This window comes from Monodon monoceros, unplaced genomic scaffold (assembly GCF_005190385.1).
Source record: "Monodon monoceros isolate NGI ecotype Baffin Bay Population unplaced genomic scaffold, NGI_Narwhal_1 Super_Scaffold_6, whole genome shotgun sequence".
Lineage (NCBI taxonomy): Eukaryota > Metazoa > Chordata > Mammalia > Artiodactyla > Monodontidae > Monodon > Monodon monoceros.
In genome coordinates, this window is record NW_021703783.1 from 97,782,911 (window position 1) to 97,807,880 (window position 24,970).

At 51.8% G+C, this 24,970-nt stretch overlaps 1 protein-coding gene across 1 annotated transcript in view; it reads left to right on the forward strand.

Moving 5' to 3' along the window:
• The window catches only part of TBC1D22A (TBC1 domain family member 22A), a 316,922-nt gene that overhangs the window by 97,559 nt on the left and 194,393 nt on the right, over positions 1-24,970 (forward strand). Inside the window, exons 5-7 of the mRNA XM_029205055.1 lie at positions 1,179-1,249; positions 13,359-13,487; positions 17,419-17,481. Coding sequence (XP_029060888.1) covers positions 1,179-1,249; positions 13,359-13,487; positions 17,419-17,481 — 263 coding nt within the window. The remainder of the gene's footprint in view (positions 1-1,178; positions 1,250-13,358; positions 13,488-17,418; positions 17,482-24,970) is intronic.

Consider the following 24,970-nt stretch of genomic DNA (forward strand, 5'->3'; position numbering starts at 1 on the left):
TTCATAAACGATCATCAGAAAGCCAGGTTCGCGCAGTCAGAGGGGCCCTGGGAACATGACTGGTAAACATTGCGTTATTGGTGTTCCTGCTTTTCATAATATCCTTAGGGAACTGGGGAAGATTTGATATTTTCTGAGATTGCCGTAAAATGTAAGTTATCGCTGGTAACATTGCCCAATTATTCTGTACTTATTTTACTTAGACTTTAGTAATTGGAAAAAGATTAGATGCCAGGACTTTGTATTTTGTTGATTATATTACCAAAGTCTTCTCTTTAATCATTTCTTTTATTCCTAGTATTAATCATTAACTCTGAACTGTTAGGTGGAGGACCTAATGGTGGATTCCTAACTTAAAGGAAAGAAATAATTACTTCAGTTTCTGTGGCATTGACTGTTATCTATCTACAAATTGAAATGTGTTCTCTAGCCGTTCAGGGCATGTGATGGAGACACTGGAGGAGACCCAGGTCAGACAGAATTCAGGGGCCCTTATCCTTGTCCCAGGCTGTGCCCCATCCTGCCCTTCGTCCAGCCTCCTCTGCCCCTGCCAGCCCCGCCCCTCTGTGACCCCCCCCCCGCCCCCGCCCCCGTAGGTGTTCGTTAGGGCAGCAGTGACTTGTACTCTTTAAACTTGATTGTCCTTGGTGTGTGTAATACGCTACATCCTTATCAGTGCTGTGTAGACACAAGCGTATCTCCATGAAGGAATGTCTTTCAAAACCAGTCCTGGGAAAAACACCTCACGTAGGTTTTCTTAAACAGCAAGTGGTGTGAGTGACATGGGATGAAAGAAAGGTGTGAAGTTGGGAGGGGGAGGGAGTGAGAGAGAGAGAGAGAAGGAAGGAAGAGGGTGGGAAGGAAGGAGGGGTGGAAGGAAGCCGAGTCCTCTGGACCTCACCTGTCTCGGTGGCTCCAGGATCACTGGGGTGTGTTTAGCAAACACGTGCTAAGATTTAAATGTCAACAGGTCACCTTTAGCTTTGCTTGAATAGAGTGGAAACTTCTCTCGTCTGTTGAGAACAGTCAGTATCTGGAATTTTTATCATTTAGGTTCAGTGTGGTTTCATTTCCGGGGCCCTTTGCCCCCTAGTAACTGGTGGAGGACGTTACCCCACAGTGGAAGGTTTGCTTGCTGTTTGTAACCCTGTTCTTGCCTGTCTCTTTTTTGTCAACAGAAGAATTGCGGAAGTTGAGCTGGTCCGGGATCCCGAAGCCCGTCCGTGCCATCACGTGGAAGCTGCTCTCGGTAAGTCCCCCCGGGCCTACCTGCCCGTGCATCTTCCTCCTGCGAGGACGGGCTCCCCTGGCCTGGCCAGGCTCCCGGCCCTGTCACGTGCCCTGTCTGTGCCGTGGTGATCTGGGCCTTTGCCAGGGCCAAGGTGGCATTTCCCACCCTTGCTTGGTTTCAAGCTTGGTTTGACAAGGCTGGCAGAAAATGAGGATAGGTCATAAGTTATGACAGCTGTATTCTTTTTCTCTGATTTTATTGGTTTTTAAATCTTTGTGGTATTTCCAAACCTGTGGTATAGAAAAGTTCCAGCATAGAAAATTATTTCAACTCTGAGGGTCCAAACAGGGAAATATGTTTGAGGATTTCTTTTTAAATGTTAGTAACCACGACATTAGAAACAGTTTGTGTCTGTGTGATGGAGGCTGGAGTTGTGGCTTGCTCACCCCTAGTGCTGAGCTGCCCGTCGTGGAGGCTTCTGGGGAAGCTCGGGTGCTGGTGCTTCACCTGAGTCCGTGTCAGAAGCGAGCTTGGCCCTGCTGAGAATTTCAGAATAGTTTATTGACAGCTTTCTTCCCCTTTCCTTTTTGTATTATTTTTGGAGCCAAGTTACTAAGGACCCCTAAGAGTTTACTCTAAATTGGGTCTGACTTTCAGTATTTAAGACTCTTTCTCGCTAATGAGTCTTGATAAATTTGCAGCTTAGTGCCTCGTAATCCTAATTGCAGATGCAGCTCTGAATGGTGAATATTTATTGACTAAATATTCTCTTGCAATTAAAATTAGACCTACTGCAATTGCTTATGTTTTTGGTGTTTCTTATTTTAAGCGTTTGTATCCAGTTTTCCAAATGTCCTCTAAGATAGGTTACAGGAAGTTTGGATGAAAATACCTTTAAGGGCCTCTGTTGCGGTTTTGTCTTTGTTAAGGGTGTGCTGCACCTGGTGGAAAGTCCTCCGTGAATTACGTTGTCCTGTCCTTGTTTCTTTTGTTCTCAGCCTCTGCGGGTCATGGTTTAGGTCCCCTCATGTGCTGCCCAGTGATTGACCTGGAAGAGGGGCCAGCTGGGACTCAGTGGACAGAGGGGCAGAAGAGGAGATAGCACAGGCTCCACTTGGCTGATCTGAAGGGATGGGGGGAGGTGGGGAGAGCCTGTAACCAGGAGTGCTGGGGATGAGGGTGACAGGAAGTCCAGCCTGCTCACGCACATTTATTCACGTAACCACCACTGATTACAGGGGCCCTTTGCCTGGAAGCAGAGGGGAATCAGACACTAGCCCACCACAGTGGGTTGGGGTGCAGCAGGGTTTGCTCTGGGGACCACAGACTGTGGGATGTATGGGATGCAGGCGGTCACTGTGGGCGAGAGGAGGGCAGCAGTGTAAGTGCCGAGGGCACACGTACTGTGGGGAGGCCTTCACTCCCAGGGTCTGCAGGTGGTGGCGGTGGGTGAGAGGTGGGGGGGAAAGGACAGAGGTGAGTGGGGCAGTTCTGGCTCTCTTAGGCTTGCGTTGATGGCTGAGTTAAAAAAAAAAAAGAGCGTTGGGGTCAATGAGCAGAGCCTGTCCTTCCAAACGGGGGGCACCAAGAAAGAGGGGGCCGTTCCAGGGCAGTGCAGACTCACGCAGTGCCAGGCAGGGCTTCTTGGAGCAGGTGGGACGCTTCTGTGGCATCTCGAAGGGGGTGTCAGGGCTCCTCCAGAGAGGGAGATGAGGAGTCACGTGGCCTGGGGCATGCAGCAGAGGCAGGGCCAGCAGGAGTCAAGGCCGAGGCGAGCCAGCTCCCCAGGAACCAGCAGGCTGAGCCCTTGGGCGAGGGAGGGGATGGGGAGGCACGGGGAGCTGGAACCAGGGGAGGCCGGCTCTCAGGGGCCACACCCTGAGGCTTGAAGTGGGGGGCTGGGGGGCTGCGTTTCTGGTGAAGCCAGGAGCCTCTTGCAGGGGCCGTTGGTTGGCTTATCCGTTCATTTGATCAGTATTTATCGAGCGTTTTCCGTGTCTCAAGCACTGTGTGTGATGCCAGGAGGTAGCAGGGAAAGGAAAACGACCACGTCCCGTCCCTCACGGGGCCTACGGAACAGGGTGGAGTCCCTGCCTTCCTCTGCTGCCCCCAGGACAGAGCTGGATCTCACTGCACGGAAAGGAGCCCATCTTCCCAGGAACCCGCGTCCCCAGTGTGCTGCTATCTCCCGCTCTCTTCCTTTGCTTTTTCACTTGTTTTGCAAGCATTTATCGAGTGCTTGCTGAGTGCCAGACTGTGCACGTGCGAGAGATTCCTCTGGAAGCGGTGGTCTGTGCCCCTTGGAAGGGGGTTAGAGCTGGGGCAGGGAGAACAGGAGGGGGAAGAGGGGGTCCAGGGCTGCAGGTGTGGGTGGGGCTTGGGCAGTTGAGGAGAAAGCCAGGGTGGGCGCTTTGGAACGGTGCTCACTGACAGTCCAGGCCTGTGCGGGCGAGCAGGGGTGACACCCAGCCTGCAGGGCTCCTGGGCTGCACGTGGTGCAGCCACGGGGGCAGGGAGGGGGCTCTGGGCACCCAGGGGCAGGGAACCCAGTGGGTTGAGGGGTGTTGGTCAGACCCGGGTGCGGACAGGCGGAAGGAGGTCGGACCGTGGGCGCGGTCACCTCCTGTCCTGTAAACCGGACCCAGGGGCTTGTTTCTGAGGCTTCCGCTCGTCCCACGGGTGCTCCCCGCGCGGTCAGCCTCAGCACGTGTCCCGTGGCAGGCCGTGGCAGGAAGCTCAGGCGCTCAGTGAACCCTGCCCCTCACGCAGCCCTGGTCCAGCAGGTGTTGCTCGTGGGTCTGCCCTCAGCTGGGCCCTGTGCAAGTGCCAGGCCCAAGGGCGTCAGGGGGATGGTGGGGAGAGAACCCTGCGGGCTCCTAGGCCGCGGGGGCGGGCTGTGTGTGGAGGAGGGGCCTCCGCAGTCAGGGCTGCCTCTCGGTCGTTCTCTGTCTCCGAGGGTCTCACCCAGCCTGACACTCCTCTCTCCTGGGAGGGAAGCTCTCGCAGATCCTGAGGTTTGGGCCCATGAAACAGATCCGAGCCTTGGGTGGACTGAGGTGTCAGGGTTGGTACCGACTCCGGCTCGCTGTGACACAGGGTCTGCTGAGCCCCCACCCCAGGCTGGGCAGCAGGGACGTGGCGATTTCAGGTCACCTCTTGACCTTTTGTGGCTTTCCATTCTGGGTCCACATTCGTGTCACCTGGGCAGCTTGGGAAATACTGCTATCTGGGTTCCCTAGGGGTTCTCAGGCGGGCCCGGGGTTGGTGACTGCTGCTCCAGGACACTCTGGCCCCACGTGGGACAGGGCAGGGCAGCCCCGAGCCCGCTGGCAGACAGGGCGCTGAGGGCAGCGCACCTGGGCGGAGGTGCTGGGCGGGGGAGCGGCTGGGCCTGACTCAGCCGGATCGTGCGGTCCGGGGCTCAGCTGCCGGGGCGGAGGTGGGTGTCCCAGCCCCCTTGGTGTCCAGGATCAAGAGTTGAACCCAGGATCGGGAAGAATTTACGCTCTGTCCAGTTTAGAAAGACCACCAACCGCAGCTGAACTTGAATATGAGTCTAGTTCAAGACCTGGCTAACGAATGACTTTCGCGACACGTTCAAGATTTGTCGTTAACACGACCCTGGTGGCTCGTGGACGAGTACTGTTCTCAACTGAGGAGTAGGAAATGCTGCTTCAATGAAGAAAGATGGGAGACTTGGCTCTGGTCACTTACGGAGATCTAACACATGCTCTAGAACTTTCCATTGAACCACCACCGACGCTGGCTGACATTGAAACTCCATCCAAGCCGTGCAGTAACTTTCAAAAATTAATCCTGTAGACACTGATTTATTTAAAACAGATAACCAAACAGGACCTACTGTATAGCACAGGGAACTCTGCTCAATATTCTGTAATAACCTAAATGGGAAAAGCACTTGAAAAAGAATGGATACATGTACATGTATAACTGAATCACTCTGCTGTACACCTGAAACTAACACAACGTTGTTAATCAACTATACTCCAATATAAAATAAAAGTTTAAAAAATTTTAAAAACTTAGTGCTGTAGAAAATCGTATTTTTGACTCTTAAAAATAACCATTTCAGGGGCTTCCCTGGTGGTGCAGTGGTTGAGAGTCCGCCTGCCGCTGCAGGGGACGCGGGTTCGTGCCCCGGTCCGGGAAGATCCCACATGCTGCGGAGTGGCTGGGCCCGTGAGCCATGGCCACTGAGCCTGCGCGTCCGGAGCCTGTGCTCCATCCGCAACGGGAGAGGCCACAACAGTGAGAGGCCCGCGTACCGCAAAAAACCCCCAAAAAACAAAAACTATTTCAGAAACATTGAACAGAAACAAAGTAAACACTTGACATTTATGCTAGTCAGTAGTATGGTTTGAAATGATCAGTGAAACTCTGGTATCATCTTTCCTTCTTTCAATATATTGAGGTGAGTTTGCACGTGAACCCAGCGGGAAGGAGCGATTTGATGTTTGTGTCACTGGGACAGTTTTGATATAAGTATATGCATGCATTGTTTTACATTTATGATTAGTGTTTTTATAGCATGCTAATACAGCGATTAAGTTTTCCGTAGTTCTGTCATTTAAAATTCAGTGCATACTTGAATATATTTCATTTGCATAATTTCCAGTCTTGCTTAATTACCTAGGGGCCTCAACTTGCATATGTGTATTTTCCTTTAGGAACGGGAACGTCAGGAATATGTGTGGGGTTTTTTATTGCCCGTGTCCCCGTTTTGATACCCTTGCCTTTTAGGAGTTCTGTTTTGGTACGTTAGTTAACGTTTGGGGGTGGTGAGAATTTCTAGGTACTCGTTCACATTCACTAAGAATCCTTTGGTGGCACTGCAGGTGATCTGCATAAGGCTGTCCACTCTGACCCCGGCTGACACCGGGCTGGCCCCACTGCCCTGGCCTGGCACACACGTCCATGCCCCTCCTGTGCCAGGCTGTTTCGGGCTTGCCCAGGGCCAGCCAGGACATGCTGCGCTGTGTGCTCCATGCGGCTCCGTCACCTTTCTCAGGGCGTCTGTGTCTGTCCCTCTCCACCTCCATCCTCTCCTGCATCACCAAACCCAGCCCAGAGCAGTACTGGGCCAGCGCAGCCCTACTTCTCATCAATTAGCTCAGACACGTCCTCCCCAGCCCCCAGGGCAGGGGCACTCCTTGGGGCGTGATGGTGTCCTTGCACATCTGTTGACATCATTTGTTCATCCACCAAGTATCTGTGGAGCATCTGTTGTGTACAGACAGTATCCTGAGCCCTTGGGGGCTCTCTGTGAACAAAAGGGGTGACAGTTCCTGCCCTGATGGAGCTGACGTTCTCGTGGGATGACACAAGCAGTAAACGCAACAAGTGAACTTCACAGTATCTTCCAAGGAGCTGAGTGCTACAGAACAGAACGCGAGCAAAAAGTAGGGGGTATCCTGAGGGTGAGGTTGGCGGCCGGGACGACGACCTGTGAGCACGCACTTGGGCGGGGGGGAGGGACGTGGCCATGCAGGGTCTGGGGCAGCGCATCCAGGTTCCTGGGTTCTTTGGAGAGGGATGTACCAACTCCAGCAGCGCGTGGGCCCTCGGGACGCGGTGCAGACCAGGTGGCCCCGCTGCCTGGAGCCGTGCTTGGACGTTGAGGGTAAGCAGCAGAAACTAGCAGCGTCCTCGGCCCCGATGCCGAGAGGAGGGGCCGCTCCTGTGGAAGGGCCAAGGCAGCGCCCGAGCCTGGAGCCCAGACCGAGCGCGTGGGAGCTGGCCCTGCAGAGGGGCAGGAGGAGGGCGGGCAGCTTCATCAGGCCCGGCAGGTTCCGTTCTAGGCGCCGTGGGTCCTGCCGTCTGCGCTGCAGCCTGTCCTCGGAGCTGAAAGATTCTCCTGTACACGAAGGTGCACAGCCGAGTTCCCATAACATTTTACCGACAGACGTATCCTGCGGGCTGGACGTGGCCTGTGGGGGGTAGTTTGCTGACCCTGATGCAGAGGAGAAGGGCCCCGGGCAGAGGGAGCAGCGAACTCAGAGGGGCCACGAGCCAGGGTGGGTGAGGGAGGGGAAGGGGAGAGTGTCCCCTGGCTGTGAGCTGGGGAGGGCTGGGCCAGGCGGGCGGGAGGCCTGGCGCGAGCACGCTGAGAGGGGGCAGGGGCCCTGGGGCGCGGTGCTGGGTGGTCTGGTCCTTCTTTTCCACAGCAGTGCTGGCAGGCGTGTGGGGATGGCCTGGCGGGTGGGGAGAGAAGCAGGGCCTGGTCCACCGGCAGCCGGCCGCCGCAGCATCCCTGCATCCCGGTGCTGTCAGGGGACGTGTGTGTGTGGCAATGTGGTGGCGGGGGACTTGGTCCCTGCTTCTGTGAACGAAGCCAGGTGGCCCCGAGGAGGCGGGGCCTCAGGTGGGCCGGCTTTGCCTTCAGTCCCCCACCAGGTCTGCATGCCTCTGGGGCCCGTTTCCTCACCTGGGAACAGGGTTGGCATCGGCCTGTGTGCGTCGGCGAGGGTTAGAGGCAGGTCTGTGTGTCACCTGGTGAAGAGCTACACAGTCACCCATGACTGTGGCAGTTTTAGGACAAAGAAAAAGAAGTAAACCCTGGAAATCATTACTCTCCAGGAGGTGACAGAGACTTGACATGGCAGTGAGGCCAGCCTGGGCGTGGCCGATGCCCCTGGTCCCAGACGGATTCTCTGAAGCTGTGACTTCCCTCGGGGGGGGGCAGGGCTGGGAGCCCAGCAGGAAGGGGGCTCTGTGCTGGGCCCCCCCAGGCTGGCGTGTTCCAGGTGGTGCTGGCTGTAGAGGCCGTGTCCTGAGCCGCTCAGCTTTGCCGGCTGGCACGTGGAGGCTCTGCGGGTGGGCCCGGCACTTCCGTCCACACTGCGGGGCTCCCGTTTGTTTTTGGCGCTGGTGTAATTCCGTGAGGCGGTCTGCTCTTTGGAACACAGATGCCTCACTTGACCAGAAAATAGAGGCAGGTGGGAACCGCGGCCACTCCTTTCCTCGGTAGTAGGGCCGCTCACTGTCTGACTCTCATGTATTGTCAGATGGACCTGCTGCTCTGGGAATGGGCCCCTTTCCGACCAACGGTAATCAGTTGAAGCCGTGTGAGGGCAGGTGTTCTCCATGGGGGCTTCTTCTCGCTGTTGGGGAAGGTGGAGGGCAGGTGACACCTTGTGCCAAGGCTGCTGGGATGTAAATTGCTACACCTCCTGGCAGCGTCACTTGGAAAAAAAGGCATCAAGAGCCTTAAATATAGCCCGTATCCCTTGGAGCTAACGATGCACTTGTAGAAATATTACTGCTCACGACCACGTATTTTAGAATACTGGACAATTGAAAGTTGTCAAAACGTTCAGAAATCGAGGAAAGGTTAAATAGAAATCCGTATAAAGAAATATATATGGTGGAAGGCTATGCAGCCTTGGGGATCAGTGGTTTTAGAGCAGGGGTTGGCAAGCTTTTTCTGTAAAGGGCTGCAGAGCAAGTGTTTCAGCATGTGTTTCAGTGGGTCACATGGTCTCTTTCCGACCACTCAGCTCTACCTCGGTTGTGTGCAGCCATACACGTGAGCAAAGGGGCGTGGCTGTGTGCTGCCAAAGTTCTGTTTATAGAAACGGGCAGTGGGCTGGCATTTGCCGACCCCTGTAGTGGAACAATACGACGTGACAACGGTAATACGGTCATGATTTTTAAGTTGAGATACATAAGCACGGAATGTTGGAGAGGAAATGTCCTTAAAAAGGACTAGTCATTAAAAGTAAATTGGGCTTCGTTAAAGTCAGGAACTTCTCTTCATCCAAAGACATCACTAGTAGGGAGAAAAGGCAAACCATGGGGACGAGGAGGAGTTGCTTGCAACAGGGCTCACGTCAGACTACATGTGGCAGGTGCTTATGAATCAGGAGGAGAGAGGGGGATCACCTGACAGGGGAGGGAAAGGGGCTGCGCTCAGATGACGTACACGGCATCCTTCAATCCACTGGAGATGCAGGTGAAAACTACATTCTGATAGCTACCTCCGTGAACCCATCGGGATGGCCAAAATGAAAAGATGTCTGATACCAAGTGTTGGTAAGGATGTAGGGCAGTGGGCGTTCCCATGCGCTTCAGATGGGAGTGTAATCGCTTTGGAAGATTCTTTAGCAAAATCTGTCAAAGGTATGCCCACCTAGTAGTTCTGTTCCCAGGTATATACTTAACAAAATGCGTATTGTGCATTATAAAAGGCAGGTACAAGAGTGTTTATCACAAAAACCTGGTAACAACCCAAATGTCTGTTAACAGACGGATTTTGTACATGGAGATATTATGCAACAGTGAACATTTTTTTATTTTATTGTTTTTTTATTTTTGGCTATGTCAGGTCTTAGTTGCAGCACGTGGGATCTTTGTTGCGGTGTGCTGGCTTCTCTGTAGTTGTGGCATGCGGGTTTTCTCTCTCTAGTTGAGGCGTGCAGGCTCAGTAGTTGTGCACGTGGGCTTAGTTGCCCCGTGACATATGGGATCTTAGTTCCCCGACCAGGGATCGAAACTGCGTCCCCTGCGTTGGAAGGCGGATTCTTTACCAGTGGACCACCAGGGAAGTCCCACAACAGTGAAAATTAACTACTGTTTTCGTGTTACAAAATGAATGAATTTTTCAAACATAATGCTGAGTTTAAGCAACGAGCCAAAAAAAGAAAAAAAAAAGATTCTATGTATATAAAGTTCAGAAATAGGCAGAATTTATCCAGGTGTCAGGAGTCAGGGAGGTACCTCTGACACCAGATCAGGAGGTAAGGGTCAGTGGTTGCAAGGCTCCCAAAGCGCCCTGATACAGGTTCAATCTATGATCATTCACACTTTTTGGGAGCGCACGTGCACACACACGTTATGTTTCAGTACAAGTTTATTAAAAAGTTTAAATGGTGTGATCCAAATGTGATAAAACAAATGTGCGTGAATGTGTAATCTGTAATACAGAACAAATGCTAACGGAGGTGCCTTAGAGAAATAAAGGGGATGTGTGTGCTCACACAGCTGAGAAGATGCGGCTGGACTTAGGTTGATTTCATCATCAAGGCGACTGAGCGCAGCTCTTCTTGAGTCAGCTCTTCATGGTGGACGTGCAGCTTGTGGTTCTCCCTCGTGGTCACAGAGTGGCTGCCACAGCTCCAGACTGTGCACATTCTCTTTGATTCACAAGCAGCAGCAAAGAAGGCTGCGGGTCTGGCTTTTGTGCCTGCGTCGGGTCCCCCTTTTACCCTTGAGCCTGCCGGTCACTGGCTGGTGGGATGGTGTAGCTGTTTAGCTTATTAGCCCATCAAGACCTGTCCTGAAGGAAGGGGATTACCCACCTTCATGTGGCACATGGGTTGAGACTAGGAAGACGCAGTTCCCAGAGGCTCTTCAGGGCTCTGTTTGAACAAAGGATGCATAGATGTTGAGTAGTAAGCACAGTGACGTTGACTTTGGATGTGAAAGTGCTTTAAAACGCAGAAGGCACCGCAGGGGATGTATTGGTTCATTTTTCACTCATACATGAATGCACTCAGTGAAAACTTGGGTGCCTGCCATGTGGCTGGCACAGTGAGGGGCTGGCTCTGCAGAGCCTCGTGCCAGGTGCTGCTGGGGCACTGCGTGAGCAGCCTCCTCGAGGGTCAGGTCCAGCCTCCAGAGGGAGTGATGTTGAAGGGACACTCGAGGGATAGGCTTTAGAACGTTAGGAAGAAAGCAAGGAGAAAACCCTTCTTACACGGGACGCAAGGACCACTAAATATAAAAGAAAAACTTTGTCCATTGGACTTTATGAAAATGTGAAACTTCTGTTGTTTGAGACATAAAAAGGCAAGCCACAGGCTAGGAGAGTATAATCACAGTGCATGTATTTGACAGAAAGACTCGCGTCTCGAATGTACACAGCACTCATAAAACTCACTAAGAAGACGCAACTGATTAAAAAACTGGGCAAAAGATGTGAACAGACGTTTCACCAGAGAAGAGAAGCAGTGGCAGAAGGGTTTGTGAACAGACGCTCAACATCATGAATCATTCGGGAAATGAAATTAGAAGCCCTCGACAGAGTGACTGATATTAGAGGTTGACAGTACTGAGTGTCAGGGAGGGTGTGGAACGTCTGAGATTCTCAGGCGTTGTTAGTTGGGATGGAAAATGGTGTCATCCTTCTGGGAGAGGATCTGGCAGTGTCTTAGAAAACTAAACGTACACCTACACTGTGACCCAGTAACTCTGCTCCTGGGTATTTACCCAGGAGCAATCAAACTGTATATTCATAAAAATCTTGTGCAAGAATATTTATAACAAGCGTTATTTAAAATAACCCCAAACGAGAAACAACGCAAATGATCAGCTAAGAGTGAATGGCTTAACAAACTGGGAAATAGCCATACCCTGGAAATTCCACCTGGGGAGAAAGAGGAGGCCACTGTTGGTTCCTGAAAGAATCTCGGAAGACAGCAGGCTATCATACGGCCTTTGTCTTTCCCTTTCCAACTTACTTCACTTAGTATGATCATCTCTAGGTCTATCCACATTGCTGCAAATGGCATTATTTCATTCTTTTTTATGGCCGAGTAGTATTCCATTGCATATATGTACCACATCTTCTTTATCCATTCATCTGTTGAAATCTAAAATATGGCACAAATGAACTTATCTACAAAAAACAGGAACAAACTCACAGACATAGAGATCAGACTTGTGGTTGCCAAGGGGGAGGGGGGCGGGGAGGGAAGGACTGGGAGTTTGGGGCTGGTAGATGCAAACTATTCCATATAGAATGGATAAACAACAAGGTCCTACTGTTGAGCACCGGGAACTAGAGCCATTCTCCTGGGATAAACCATAGTGGAAAAGAATATAAAAAAGGAGTGTCTATAGGTGTATAAGTGAGTCACTGCTGTACAGCAGAAATTAATACAACACTGTAAATCAACTATACTTCAGTTAAAAGGAAGCCAGCAGGCCAAGTGAAGGAAACCTTACCCCCAGGCACAGGTCCCCATGATTCCACTTACGGGCGATTCTAGGGCGGCAGCCGCGACCCGTGGGGAAGAGGGGGTGGGGGGGACCGCAGAGGGCACTGGGGCGGTTTTGGGGCGATGACACTGCTCCATTCTTCACGGGGGCAGCAGTCGCAGGGCTGTACACCTTTGTCAGATGTCATGGAACCGTTTTCTGAAAAGAGGCACCTTCTGTTTTATCTCTGGTGTGGTGGTAATGTTGACTGAAAAAGTAGAAAACGTAAGACAGGAGTCTGGGCTCTTCACGGCCACCATTTGCTGCCTGCCGGACCCTTTCTGAGTCTGTATTGGGCCTGCGGCTGCCAGAGCCCAGGAGTCTTTGGAGAGAGGAGAAAACGTGCATGAGAATTTACACATATGCGTGCGTACACACACACACACACACACACACACAAGCATACGCACGTGTATGTATATATATATGCATGCGTATATGTGTACGTGGACACACATACACACACATGTATGCACACACATGTGTAGTTGTAGGGCCTACACACTTCTGAGCTCTCCATGGTGTCCAAGGCATTTAGAGAAGGGGGCTTTCAGCTCTCAGTTGTGGTAGATGAGCGTGGTAAATGCTAGCCTGCTGCGCGGGCTCCGGCCCACTCTTGTACGGCTGCAGGTGGAGTTCCGTCACCCCGGTGGAGGCTGCAGATGCCTGAGCCCAGACCCCATGCAGTGCGGTTGGGGGTGATACTTCCATGGGGCTCAGCTCACTGCTTTTCTTTGTGTCTCTTTCTCCACAACTCATTTGTCCTCCCCTCTGTGTCAGATTTCAGAGCGCCAAGCTCGTTTGAGATGTGAGCCTTTTGGGCTTCCCTGGTGGTGCAGTGCTTGAGAGTCCGCCTGCCAATGCAGGGGACGCGGGTTCGTGCCCCGGTCCAGGAGGATCCCACATGCCACGGAGCGGCTGGGCCCGTGAGCCATGGCCACTGAGCCTGCGAGTCCGGAGCCTGTGCTCTGCAACGGGAGAGGCCACAGCAGTGAGAGGGCCGCGTACCGCAAAAAAAAAAAAAAAAAAAAAAGATGTGAGCCTTTTGATTACAAACTTCTTTCTCACAGAGACTCCAGGAATTACCATTAACCGTATGTACTTCTCTTGTTTGTTTTTTCTCACGCAGGGTTACCTTCCTGCCAACGTAGACCGAAGACCAGCCACGCTCCAAAGAAAACAGAAAGAATATTTTGCTTTTATTGATCACTATTATGATTCTAGGACGGATGAAGTTCACCAGGACACATACAGACAGGTGGGGATACTTCTTCTTTTTCTTGTCACTTGAGCCACTCGGTGACGTCTGCCTTCTTGGAGGACATGCTTTATCTGGTAGGTTCCTGATTGGGTCACAGATCTTTATTTTCTAGTAAATAAATAAGCTTGAAAGCAAATAATGGTGAATTCCCGCTGATGCTAGCACTTTGCGCATCTCCGGTTCCTTCTGCAAAAGTGGGAAGGGGGCTCTTAACTGGAGCCACAGAACAGGTAGCCCAGACCCCTCGCCGTGCACTGAGATCCTCCCCGCAGACCCCCGCCCCGCCCCGCCCTGGGTGGAGGGCGTCTTGTGAATCAGCGAGCGGCCGTCTGACCAGAAGGTCAGGAGCAGACATTTGTCTGGGTCGGGTCAGACGTGTGAGTCCCCTGGGCCCCGTGGGTGCCGTCCTCTGCTGCTGTCAGGGACGTGATGTAGGTAGAGGGGAGCCATGCTGCTCGGCTTGGTTCTGGAGACACACAGTTCAGTCCATAGCAGAGGTGTAGCCAGCTTATAAGTTTGCTACTTAGTTCAATACAAAATGGGTATAATTATGGCTTCTTGAATAGTCAGTTGACAGTGTGCATGATGGGAAAGATACTTAAAATTGATTTACGGTTCATGGTGTATCCAGAATTTGCTGTTAGAATCGCTCGAAGCCTTTATAATTCTCGTCTTTGTAATTTGTGAGAATTCAGAATGGTTTGTGCTGCGGTTGAACCGCCTTTTGGTGGTTAGGAATTGTAGCGCTGCCTTGTATCCTGACATGAACTTCTGATTTTCCTGATGCGTGTCAGTATGGAGCATTTCCTCTTGGAAACCCGACCTCTAGGTGAATGAGAGTTGCCGAATTTTTCCCCCTCGGATGTGGGATACCCACATCTCCTTGTCAGTTTGGTGTAGCGCTGTCAAAAGGTCCAAAGACAGGCCTTAGCGCTGATTGCTGATCACAGGTTCTTTAAGTTAAATGGATTGCTGAAAGGCATCTTCCCCACACAGACACATGGCAGCTCTGCAGGAAGAGTGACTCGTTTGGGGGCGGGGGCAGATGGGGCCGGGGACCCGCTTCCGTCACCTCCCTGGGCGGGGCCTTCTCTGCATCTGGCCCCTGCGGCCCACACTGGGGCTTGTCCTCTGTCTCCCCCACCCCGGGCGGCTCCCAGGCCACATGGTGCTGCCACCCGTCACTCTGGGAAACTGATTTGTGATACAGATCGCATTTGGATTGGATTAGGGAAATACTAGCTTACCTGGTTTGTTTTTCCACTCCACTGGTTTTAGGGAATGGGTACATTTGGTATTGTGTTGCATGTATTTTTGCTGTGTGTGGTTTTTTTTTTAAAATTTATTTATTTACTCTTGGCTGCGTTGGGTCTTTGTTGCTGCGGTCGGGCTTTCTCTAGTTGCGGCGAGCGGGGGCTACTCTTCGTTTGGTGCGCGGGCTTCTCGTTGCGGTGGCTTCTGTTGTTGTGGAGCACGGGCTCTAGGCGCGTGGGCTTCAGTAGTTGTGGCACGCAGGCTCAGTAGTTGTGGCTCACGGGCTCTAGAGCGCAGGCTCAGTAGTTGTGGTGCACGGGCTTTGTTGGTCCGCGGCATGTGGGATCTTCCCGGACCAGGGCTCGAACCCGTGTCCCCTGCATTGGCAGGTGGTTTCTTAACTGCTCCGCCACCAGGGAAGTCACTTTGCTGGTTCTTATTCCAAAAAAAGACGCCCAAAGGATGACATGAGTGTGTATCAGCAAGATTTACCAGGCTGCATTCTATTATGAATTTCTTGAGGGAAAGTTAATTAAAAATGGGTTGCATATATCTTTATTCATTACTGTGATAGGTAATAAAAAGCTCCTGTGTTATTGTGAGTCCCCCAAATGTTCCTACATTACTATAATTGAGCAGTGTAAGCTGTGGCAGTGTTTCCCGTGGGCCTGCTTGCTTTGTGCTGAGCACACACGCCTCTTGGAGGTGGGCCCTGGGCCGTCCTGGCGCGGCCGTTTCAGGCGCTCTGTTTAGGTCAAGGTGGAGCCGGCCTGGGTTTGGGGCTTGGGCACCCTGGTCTCTCCCCGCTGCCCGCTCACGGTGCTTGACCCATGAACTGACCTTAGCCGGCCGTCTGCCCCGAGGGGTGTGGCCCGGCCTTCCCACAGCACTGGGAGGCCGCAGGAGGCCAGGGTCCCCTGTCTGCTTCTCTGTCCTTCTTCTGTCCTCTGTTCATTTGAGTTCTTTGTTTACTCTTTGGGTGAAGATGTCCCATCCACAGCACACAGAGTCGGTCAGAGCTAAAGGTTCATCTTTGTGTCCTTCCCGCTCTGCGGGTTCTGCAGACTTCATGGCCACCCGACCGGCTCAGTCCTGTATGGGGGGCGGGGCACACAGAGCCGGTGCTGGTGTGCACCATCCTGTCCCTCAGTGAACGCACGACGGGCAGCTCTTCTGTCACATGAGCTGTGCTGGCCCTCGGCGTGCCGGGGACAGACGCGTGTCCACGTGACTCTGATGGCATGTGATCAGTGCTCTGAGGGCGACCCTAGGGGACGCCGTGGTCAAAGGCTGAGAAGGTGAAGTTCAGGGCTCCCGCTAGTGGCCAGCTGCAGCCTTCCGACCCCACCAGCCTGGAGTGGTCCCTCCTGTCCTCCCCGTCCAGGCCTCCTTCCCTCAGCTTGCTAGATTCCCCCCTGCGTTGCTCGGTGGGTTTGAGAATGCTTATTGCTTGCCTTCTCTGATGCCGCCTCCTCTCCTCTCTAACTGTCCTTCTCACTCTCCCTGCCGCCTCACCGTCCGCGCTCCCTCAGCACTTCAGTCTGCTGGCCCCTGGCCCCTGGCCCAGTTCGTACCCTGAGCAATCTCATCCCCTCCCTTGGTACCACTGATGGGCAGCTGATTTCCAGGTTCTCCCCTGAGGGAAGAGCTCAAGGCGGGAACCTGTGAGTGCGAAAACAATTCCCACGTCTCAGAGCCGTGAAGCTGATGGAGCTCTGGGGGCTGTTGATCCACCTTCTTGTTGGATCTTCCCCAGTAGCCCCTTGAGGGACGTGGCAGGTGTCTAATAGGCGAGGATGCTGAGCCCCAGAGCCCGGTGAGGGACCCAAGGCCACGGTGCTGGCGAGGCAGAGTGAGGAGACTCCCAGGCCCTGTGGATCTCAGAACCCTCGTGGTCACGGGCAAGGACGGGGGATGAACCTGAATCGTAGGCTCCCCACGGCGTTAAGATGTGCACGTCTTCCCTCGGCCTGTTTGGGCCATTTTCCTGGGTTGCATGGGGATGGTGATAGCGTTGGCCGCTGTGGGGTGCTCGTGTAGGGCGTTGAGGGCCGGCCTGGATGCCAGCTCAAGCCCTGAACGATCTTACTTGGTTGCGTCTTGAACCCGCAGCTGTGCCGCTCCGCGGTATGGGGGACTTGGTTACGACTCTCGTGTCAGACGGTGGTCAGGCGGGGATCGGCTGATTCTACCAGAGGTTTCTAAATGCGTCCTCTGAAAAGTGCCCTGGGTCCCCAAGGATTTTGTAAAGTGGAGAAAACTGTGGCCGGGGTTCGAAGAAGAGGCCGCCACAGTTGAACACTTGTACACTGCTGATGTGCTTGAATCGCTCCCCGTGTCAGAGGCTGGAAATCAATGCTTGCTAATTGCTCTGGATCCTGCTACTACATAGCCGAGGGCCTGCTCTGTTCCTAATCACGCAGCCGCCACTGGGTTGGAAAGCGTGGAACAAGCCTGTCGTGCTAGGACCGGGGCGGGGAGGGGGGCCCAGGCAGACGGAACCTGCCTCTCCTCCACGGGAGAACACGTGACACAGAATTTGTCTTCTCAGAGAGAGCAGAACGAGACCCAGAGCAAATCCGTTGCTGTTATTAAGTATCACCCTCTAATCATAATGCCTGTCTTGATGTTCAGCACCTTTTAAAATACATGTGTCTTTCTCCTCCATCTGCAGATCCACATAGACATCCCTCGAATGAGTCCTGAAGCATTAGTACTTCAACCCAAAGTGACAGAGGTAAGAGCTGGGATCCGGAAGTTCCCTTTCTTGGAGGGAGATGGGTGCCCACCGTCCTAGTGGCTCTCCCCACGGCAGGAGTGGGGACGGCCCCTGGGGACAGAGTCGCCAACCGGAATCGCTAACTGTTCTTTAACTGTTTTTGTTGTGCCGTACTGGTGCGTACAGAAGAGCTGAGTTGGAGTTGTGTACGTAGTTTACACTCGCGAGTCCACCACCCAGTTTAGAACCGAGACGCCCACTCGAGTGACACTGGTAGTGTGGAAGCCACCTGCTGTTCTCGTCTCCAGGCCCCTCCCCAGGAGATGACCTCTCTCCTGACCTGTGTCTGTGATTCTTCATGCCTTTAATACATGTCACGTGACGCTGGGAAAGCCGTGCTCTGGAGCCGGGTCATTCCTCTGTGTAGTCTAGTCTCTGCAGCTTGGCTTTTTCATCTACACTATTTTCTTAGATTCAGCTAATCTCTGTGTCTAGTTGTTATTTAAATATTCCACACTTCCTGTTGCCTTTTTTCCTGCTGGTGGACATTTGGGTTGTTTCCGTGGTTTGCTGTTGGGAATAGTGTTGCCTGGAAGCCGCACGTACGGTTATGCAGGTGCCCCGGCAGGGATTTCTCAAGAGCGTTTACGAAGAAGGAAGATTGTTGCAGGGTCGGCTGTCAGCCTGTTAAACTTCCCAGATGACGTCAGGACGCTCCCCAGTGGGTTGTCCTGATTCAGCTCTCTCCCCTGTAGAGGACCAGCCGTCCTGGTGCTCACACCCCTGCCAGGTCTGGGTGTTGCCAGGCTTCTCAAGTTCTGTCTCTGGTGGGCATTCTTCACTTTCCTTTCTCTGATCACGCGTGGAGTAAGCATCTCTTCGTGTATTTATGTGCTTCTGTGTCCCCCTTCAGGGAAATGCTTGTTCCCACCTTTGCCTGATTTCTTGTGTGGTTGATCTAGTTGTTTGTTGGTTGTTGATCTTTATATATTAGGGATTCTAATTCTTTGCAGTTTGTATATGGCAGATTCCTCCTCCCACTCTGTGGCTTGTTTCTGACACTTTCTTCTTGATGGCTGTCATGATCGGAAGTTCTCAGTTTTCGTGGCGTTGAACTTACCCATCTCTTCTATTAGGGTTAGCTTCCTGAGGAGATCTTTTCCTACCCAGACATCCTCAAGCCATTCTCCCTCCCTTATTTTCACCTCAAAGTTATAAAGTGTTAGCATTCACACCTGTTTTAATTCATCTGTGCTGTGAGGTGGGAATCCAGCTTAACGTTCTTCCGTGGTGGCCAGTCCAGCTTATCTCCCCACGTTTGCAGTGTCCCTCTGTTCATGCCATTTTCACATTCGCGAAGATCTGGTCTCTGTTTTGTCCCAGTATTCGAATTACCTTCATTCATTCAGCTTCACCCTAAGTCTCAGTATTTGGTAGGAGGTGTTCACACCCCCTCTTCCTCTTCAAAAGTGATCAGGTCATCTTAAGGCTTTGCTCTTCCACATAAGTCCCAGAGTCAGGGGGCCAAGTTTTTCTCTCTTTTTTTAAAAAATATTTATTTATTTTCCTTATTTCTTTTTGGCTGTGTTGGGTCTTAGCTGCAGCGCACAGAATCTTTTTGTTGTGGCGTGTGGTCTGCTCAGGTTTCTCTCTAGTTACGGCGCTCGGGCTTCTCTCTAGTTGCGGCGCTCGGACTTCTCTCTAGTTGTGGCGTGCGGGTCTTCTCTCTCTAGTTGTGGTGCACAGGCTCCAAAGCGTGTGGGCTCTGTAGTTTGCGGCACGTGGGCCCTCTCATTGAGGCACGCGAGCTCAGTAGTCCTGGAGTGTAGGCTTTGTTGCCCTGCGCCATGTGGGATCTTAGTTCCCTGACGAAGGATCGAACCTGCATCGCCTGCATTGGAAGGCGGATTCTTTACCACTGGGCCACCAGGGAAGTCCATCTCTCTCTCTCTCTCTTTTTTTTAATTGAAGTATAGTTGATGTACAATATTATATGTCACAGGTGTACAATATAGTGATTCATAATTTTTACTCCATTTATAGTTATAAAATACTGGCTAGATTCCCTGTGTTGTACAGTATGTCCTTGTAGCTTATTTTATACCTAATAGTTTGTACCTCTTAAACCCCTCCCGTATAGTCCCTCTCCCCACTGGTAACCATTAGTTTGTTCTCTGTATCCGCGAGTCAGCTTCTTTTTTATTATATTTACTAGTTTGTTGTATTTTTTAGATTCCACTCTTATTGGTTTTTAACGTGTGTTTGACTTAAGATTGGAATTGCACATAATCTATAGGTCAATTTGGGAGAATTGACATCTCTATGAAATTTAGTGTTCATTTTCATGAACATGCTAATTCCCCATTTTTTAGGCCATTCTTTAATGCCTTTCAGTGAAGTTTTGGAAGTTGTTCCATAATAGGTCCTGTGTACATTTTATTAGATTTATTCTTAGTTGTCATATTTTTTGTTGCTATTATAAATGGCATCTCTTTAAAATTGAATTTTCTTATTGTTTTAAATGTTTGTTTTGCATCTTGATTGCTCCAGTAAATGCACTTTTAAACTTTGATATCTCTTGTCTGTGCAGTAAGTTTGTTAAAAAGAAATCCAGGATTATTAAAGCCAAAGTGCTTTAGATTACAGAACACAAAAGGAGAAAATTAGTTTTCCACAGAAGTAGTCATTTTGAGGTACTTCTCTTTGATTGTCCTTTTCAATAGCTGTGCTTATATCTGGAAAACAAGAGATCACATATTATAACCTCATTTTAATGTATTTTTCCTTTTAGTGGAAAATAGAGTCTGCCACGCGACTTTTGGTTTGTCTTCACTGTTGTGTTTTTCCTGTCACTTGACGCACTCCTCGTAGAGCTGAGCCTGTGGGCTCCTGGTTTCAGAGACGGGATCCAGGCACTGCCGGCAGGTGTCTGCTGGCCTGCTCGTGTGTGATGTGCTGGGACCTTGATCCCAATGGAAGCGCCTCTGCAGTTGCCAGGGGCAGGGGGAGGGGACGGGAGACCGACAGCAAAGGGACACGAGGGGACTTCTCAGGGCGATGGAAGTGCCCCCGGCAGCGGGGCTCCCACGGCCCCTCCCTTGGCTCCCACGCACTCCTCCCGGAGCTGCAGACGTGCCCAGGGCTGGCTGGGGGGCAGATTGTGTGTGTGTGTGGAAACCTTCCGGAAGCGTTGGTCTCATGTTAGAAGCAGGCAAAGTCAAGTTCTCGTTTGTGGCATCGCGGAGGTTAGGCTTGGACACACTGAGGCTGATCCACGGCAGCAGTGGCTTCCCCGGATGGGATCCTGCCGCCCCCTCGGCGGGGAGGTCGTCGGCAGTGCATTAGCTGCTCCCCCGCGCTTGGCTTTCTCTTCGTGGTCCAGGTTGGGGCTCTAGCTCCCTCCCTCACGCTTGCATTCCAGCAGTAGGAATGCGAAGACACAAGACAGGAGGGAGAAGAGCAGCCCCTCCCATAACATAGGTTCTGAGAGAAGCTGCTTGTAGTGCTTTGGCTCGTATCCTACGTGCTTGTCCTTGGCTGTATAGAACTGGGAAACGTGACTCTGATTTCACTTGGTCTCGTGCCCCTATAAAGCCTGGGCTTCTCATGACTCGGGAAGAAGGGTTTCTGCCGTGTTTCCCCCAGTCTGTCCGCGCTTTGGTTTATTCGTTCAACAGGTGATGCCCGCTTCTGCTCTGGATGTCTCTTCCTCCCTCCCCCCCTTTCTCCTGTCGGCTAATTGACACACAGGAGAATTCACCTGTGTTAAGCATAGTTAGATTAGTCTCGACACCTGTGTGTAGGAATGTACCAGCCACTGGAATCATGGTGTGGACACTTCCATCGCCCTGGGAAGTCCCCTCGTGTCCCTTTGCCGTCAGTCTCCCGTCCCCTCCCCCTGCCCCTGGCAATTGCTGATCTGCTTTCTATCCCTAGACTTTTGCTTTTAAAGCATTTCACGGAAAGGGAATCATACAGCTTACAGACTTAGTGAGTGGCTCCCCTGACCTGGACAGGGCGTGGACGTTCAGCCCTGCTGTTCATGGCACCGCCGAGCAGGGCCGTCTTCCGGGTATGTGTTTGCCCAGTCACCAGTTGGTGGGTACTGGGGTCCTTTCCAATTCTGGGCCATTACAAAGTACATTTGCTCTAAACCTTCACGTATAAATCTAGGGAAGGCATCTGTGTTTTCCCCTCTCTGGTAAGTGCCTAGGTGTGGAGTTGCTGGGCCGTATGGTATGTTTATACACTTTCTAAGAAACCTCCAAGCCCCTTTCCGGGGTGGCCGTGCCGGTCCGCCATGCTTGGGGCGCCTGGTCGCTCCACATCCTTTTGTCGGTTCTTGGGATTTGCCAGCCTTTAATTTTAGCTATTTTAAAAAACAGGTGTGTCGTGGGATATTACGGGGTCACAATTCGCATTTGTCTGTTGACTGTGGATGTTGAGCATCCTTTCATATGATGATTTGTCACGCTCAGATCTTCTTTGGTGAAGTGTCTCTTCCATTTTTCGCTCACTTAGTTGCTTGAAAAACCTTTAGCCTGCCTGTCCCCTGGCCTCCCTTGGACCTTCTGAGTCACACTCCTGGGGTGGAGCCTGGAAATCCCCACCTGAAGGAAGGCCACCGAGGGAGGGAGCGTCTTTGCAGAGGTAGGACCTCCTGGGGTAACCGCTAGAGGCTGCACCACCTGACCTCCCCAGGGACCTGGGACATGGGGCCCAGCTGCTCCTGGGTTGGGGCTGCCCCCGCCCCCGCCTGTGCTCTGCTCTTCTGTCTCCGCTGCATCTGAGCAGACCTTCTGTCTGTCTCGTTATCAGTCCTCACGCGTGTGCCTCAAGCGGCGCACGGCACAGAGCAGCTGTGCACAGGTACTTGTTTCGTGAACAGCTGTCTGGATTCCTCCTTCTCTCACCTGTGACCTCAGGTGTCTGGTTCGGAGACGCTGTTCTCAACGACCCTGGCTGGTGTCCCAGTCCCTCTCCCCGACTTTCACTCACGCTTTGTGTCTCACGGCGCTTGTTGTCCGGTCGGATTTGTCTTCTTGTTGAGGTCTCACTCCACCTGTGTGTCAGCTCCCTGGGAGCAGGGCCATGGCTTGGTGCCTGGAGCATTGCCCGGAGCCTCGTGGGACTTAGGAGGTTTTGTTGAAACCAGTAATTAATCTTTTTATCCAACGCTGTTATTTGAAAGTAAAATTCGTAACTTTTTTTGCCACTTGCTCTTTATATCCTCTGTCTGCCGTTGAATAAACTCAGCCTATTACTTGGGAGAACACGGACTGTGACCCGAGGCCCTCTGGCCCTGCGATTGGTGCAGGGAGCTCATGGGAAGAAACTCTTTCAGATATCGCAGCTGGGCCTTTTCACTTGATAAGTTCATCATCTACGGGGTCACTTCTCCTCCGTAATTGTTATATTATCTACCCTCTGGTTACCTGCTTCTTAGAGCAGTTTCACAAATTAGGGAAAGTAGATGCTTTTTCCAATTAGCCGTGGAGAAGTGATGTCTCATTACATTTAAACAGACACAGACGGTAATGAAACACGCAGGCCTTTTAGACACATTATGTACCGTTCTTCCAGTTGGTGTGATGAGTTTTCCGTGGCCCTGAAGGATGGTCATTTTCCAGGAGGCAGGTGCCAGTGGAGCACAGATGTGTTCATGCTGGACTCCTTCCCCGACTGTGAACTTTGTGTAGACAGACTTCCCGACCGGAGCCTTTGCGTGGAGAAGCGTGGGCCCCGCGGTGGACGGGAAGAAAAGCCTGCTTCCGAGGAGCAGGAGTTGGCTCTGTCCACGAGGATCCGGGCCAACCTGAAGAGGGTTTTGGCATTTGCACGTGCCGTTCCTCTGCCTGGGGGCCCCTCCCCAGCCTACTCTGCTCGGTAGCCCCCCGAGCTTGCCAGCACCCCCTCTCCTGCCCTGGCCGGCCCACTGCACCCACGTGTTTCCCGCGTGTTGTCACGTGTCTCTGTCCCCTGAGACTCAACCAGCCTCCACGCTGGTTTTGGCCCCCTCTGGTGCCTAACGGACATTGGTGGGCTTGGGTGGGTGAGTCAGCTGTCTTGCTGGGATTCCGGCCGTGGCTGTGTCTTCTCACACTGCAAGCTCCCCAGGGCACGGCCTGGGTCTTTCTTCTCCTGGGGCCTGACATGTAGCATGGTAAGCGCTTGGCAGATGTTGGTGGGACGCATGCGTTAAACATGCACTCCTCCCGGTGTGAGCGTTCTGTACCGCGAGGCCCTGAGCCTGGGGCGCTGCCGCGGCTCAGTGCTCCACGAGTCCGCGTCTTCTTTCTCCTCCTCTCTTCGTTCGGTCTCATAATTCATCTTTTTTTTTTTTTTTTTTTCTTCAGAGGTGGGGATGCATTTGTGAGAGCCTGAGAGACACATATTTGTTATAGAATCAGTTCATTAAACTCTTCTGGTATATATTTTGGGGATCTAATCCATAGATCTTTCCTTTTTTTGTCCTTTTGGTTTTATGGTAAAATAAAGCAGAAAGATTTCTATAATATATATGTACAATTTAAAGAAAAAATTAAAAATTAGCTTCCATATACCCACTGTCAGGCTGAAGAAATAGAACCAGACTGGTGTCATTGAGGTCCCTTCTCTGTCACTCTGCAGCTGTGTCCCTGTCCCCCAACAAGTAACTGTTCCCTTGAATTTTGGTTAATTATTCTCTTGCTTTTCTGTATAGTTTTATGACACGAGTTTGTGTGTGTGTGTGTTTCGCCTGTTTTTAATCTTTGTTTTTAGTGGAATTGTGCTGTCTGTACTCATTTGCCATCACTCTTTATATTACAGAGTTAAGGTTCTAAGCTCCATCCACCGATGCTTGTCGTGTAGTTCATTTTCACTGCTGTGTAGTATTCCCTCGTGTGTTCTGTGGTTTATTGATCCAGCGCAGTGTTGATAAGCATCTGGGTTATGTTCGTTCTTGTGCTTTTTCTCAGAATGTTGCCGTGAGCATTCCGAGTCCCTGTGCGCAGGTCTGAGGGTTTCTCTGGGGGGGTGTACCAGGGAGTGGCCCCAGGGGCCGGTGGTGAGTGCCCGGTGCCGCCCCCTCCCCTGCACTGGGAGCTGTGAAACTGAAAGGCTCCCTGACTGCCTGGGTCTCAGGGTGCTGTTCACTTCCGATCCCTTCACCGCTGATCATGTTAAGTATTTTTTCTTAGGTTTCTTAGGCCATTTGATTTCCTCTCTTGGGAAATGCTTCTGCCCCTCTTTCTACTGCATCTTTTTGTTTGTTAGTTTATCCTCCTGATTTGTAGGAGTTCCTGATATAATCTGGATACGCATTCTTTTTTGGAAACATATGGATACATATATCTTCTTTTAGTTAGTAGACTGTTTTTTCACTCTCCTTGGTGTGAACAGCAATTCCTAATTTAACGAAGGCAGTTCAGCAGTCTTTTCCTTTATGATCAGGCCTTTTTGCGTACTGAGACATCCTTTCCAACCTCACGATTTCAAAGAAATCTTATATTCTAAGAGTTTTAGA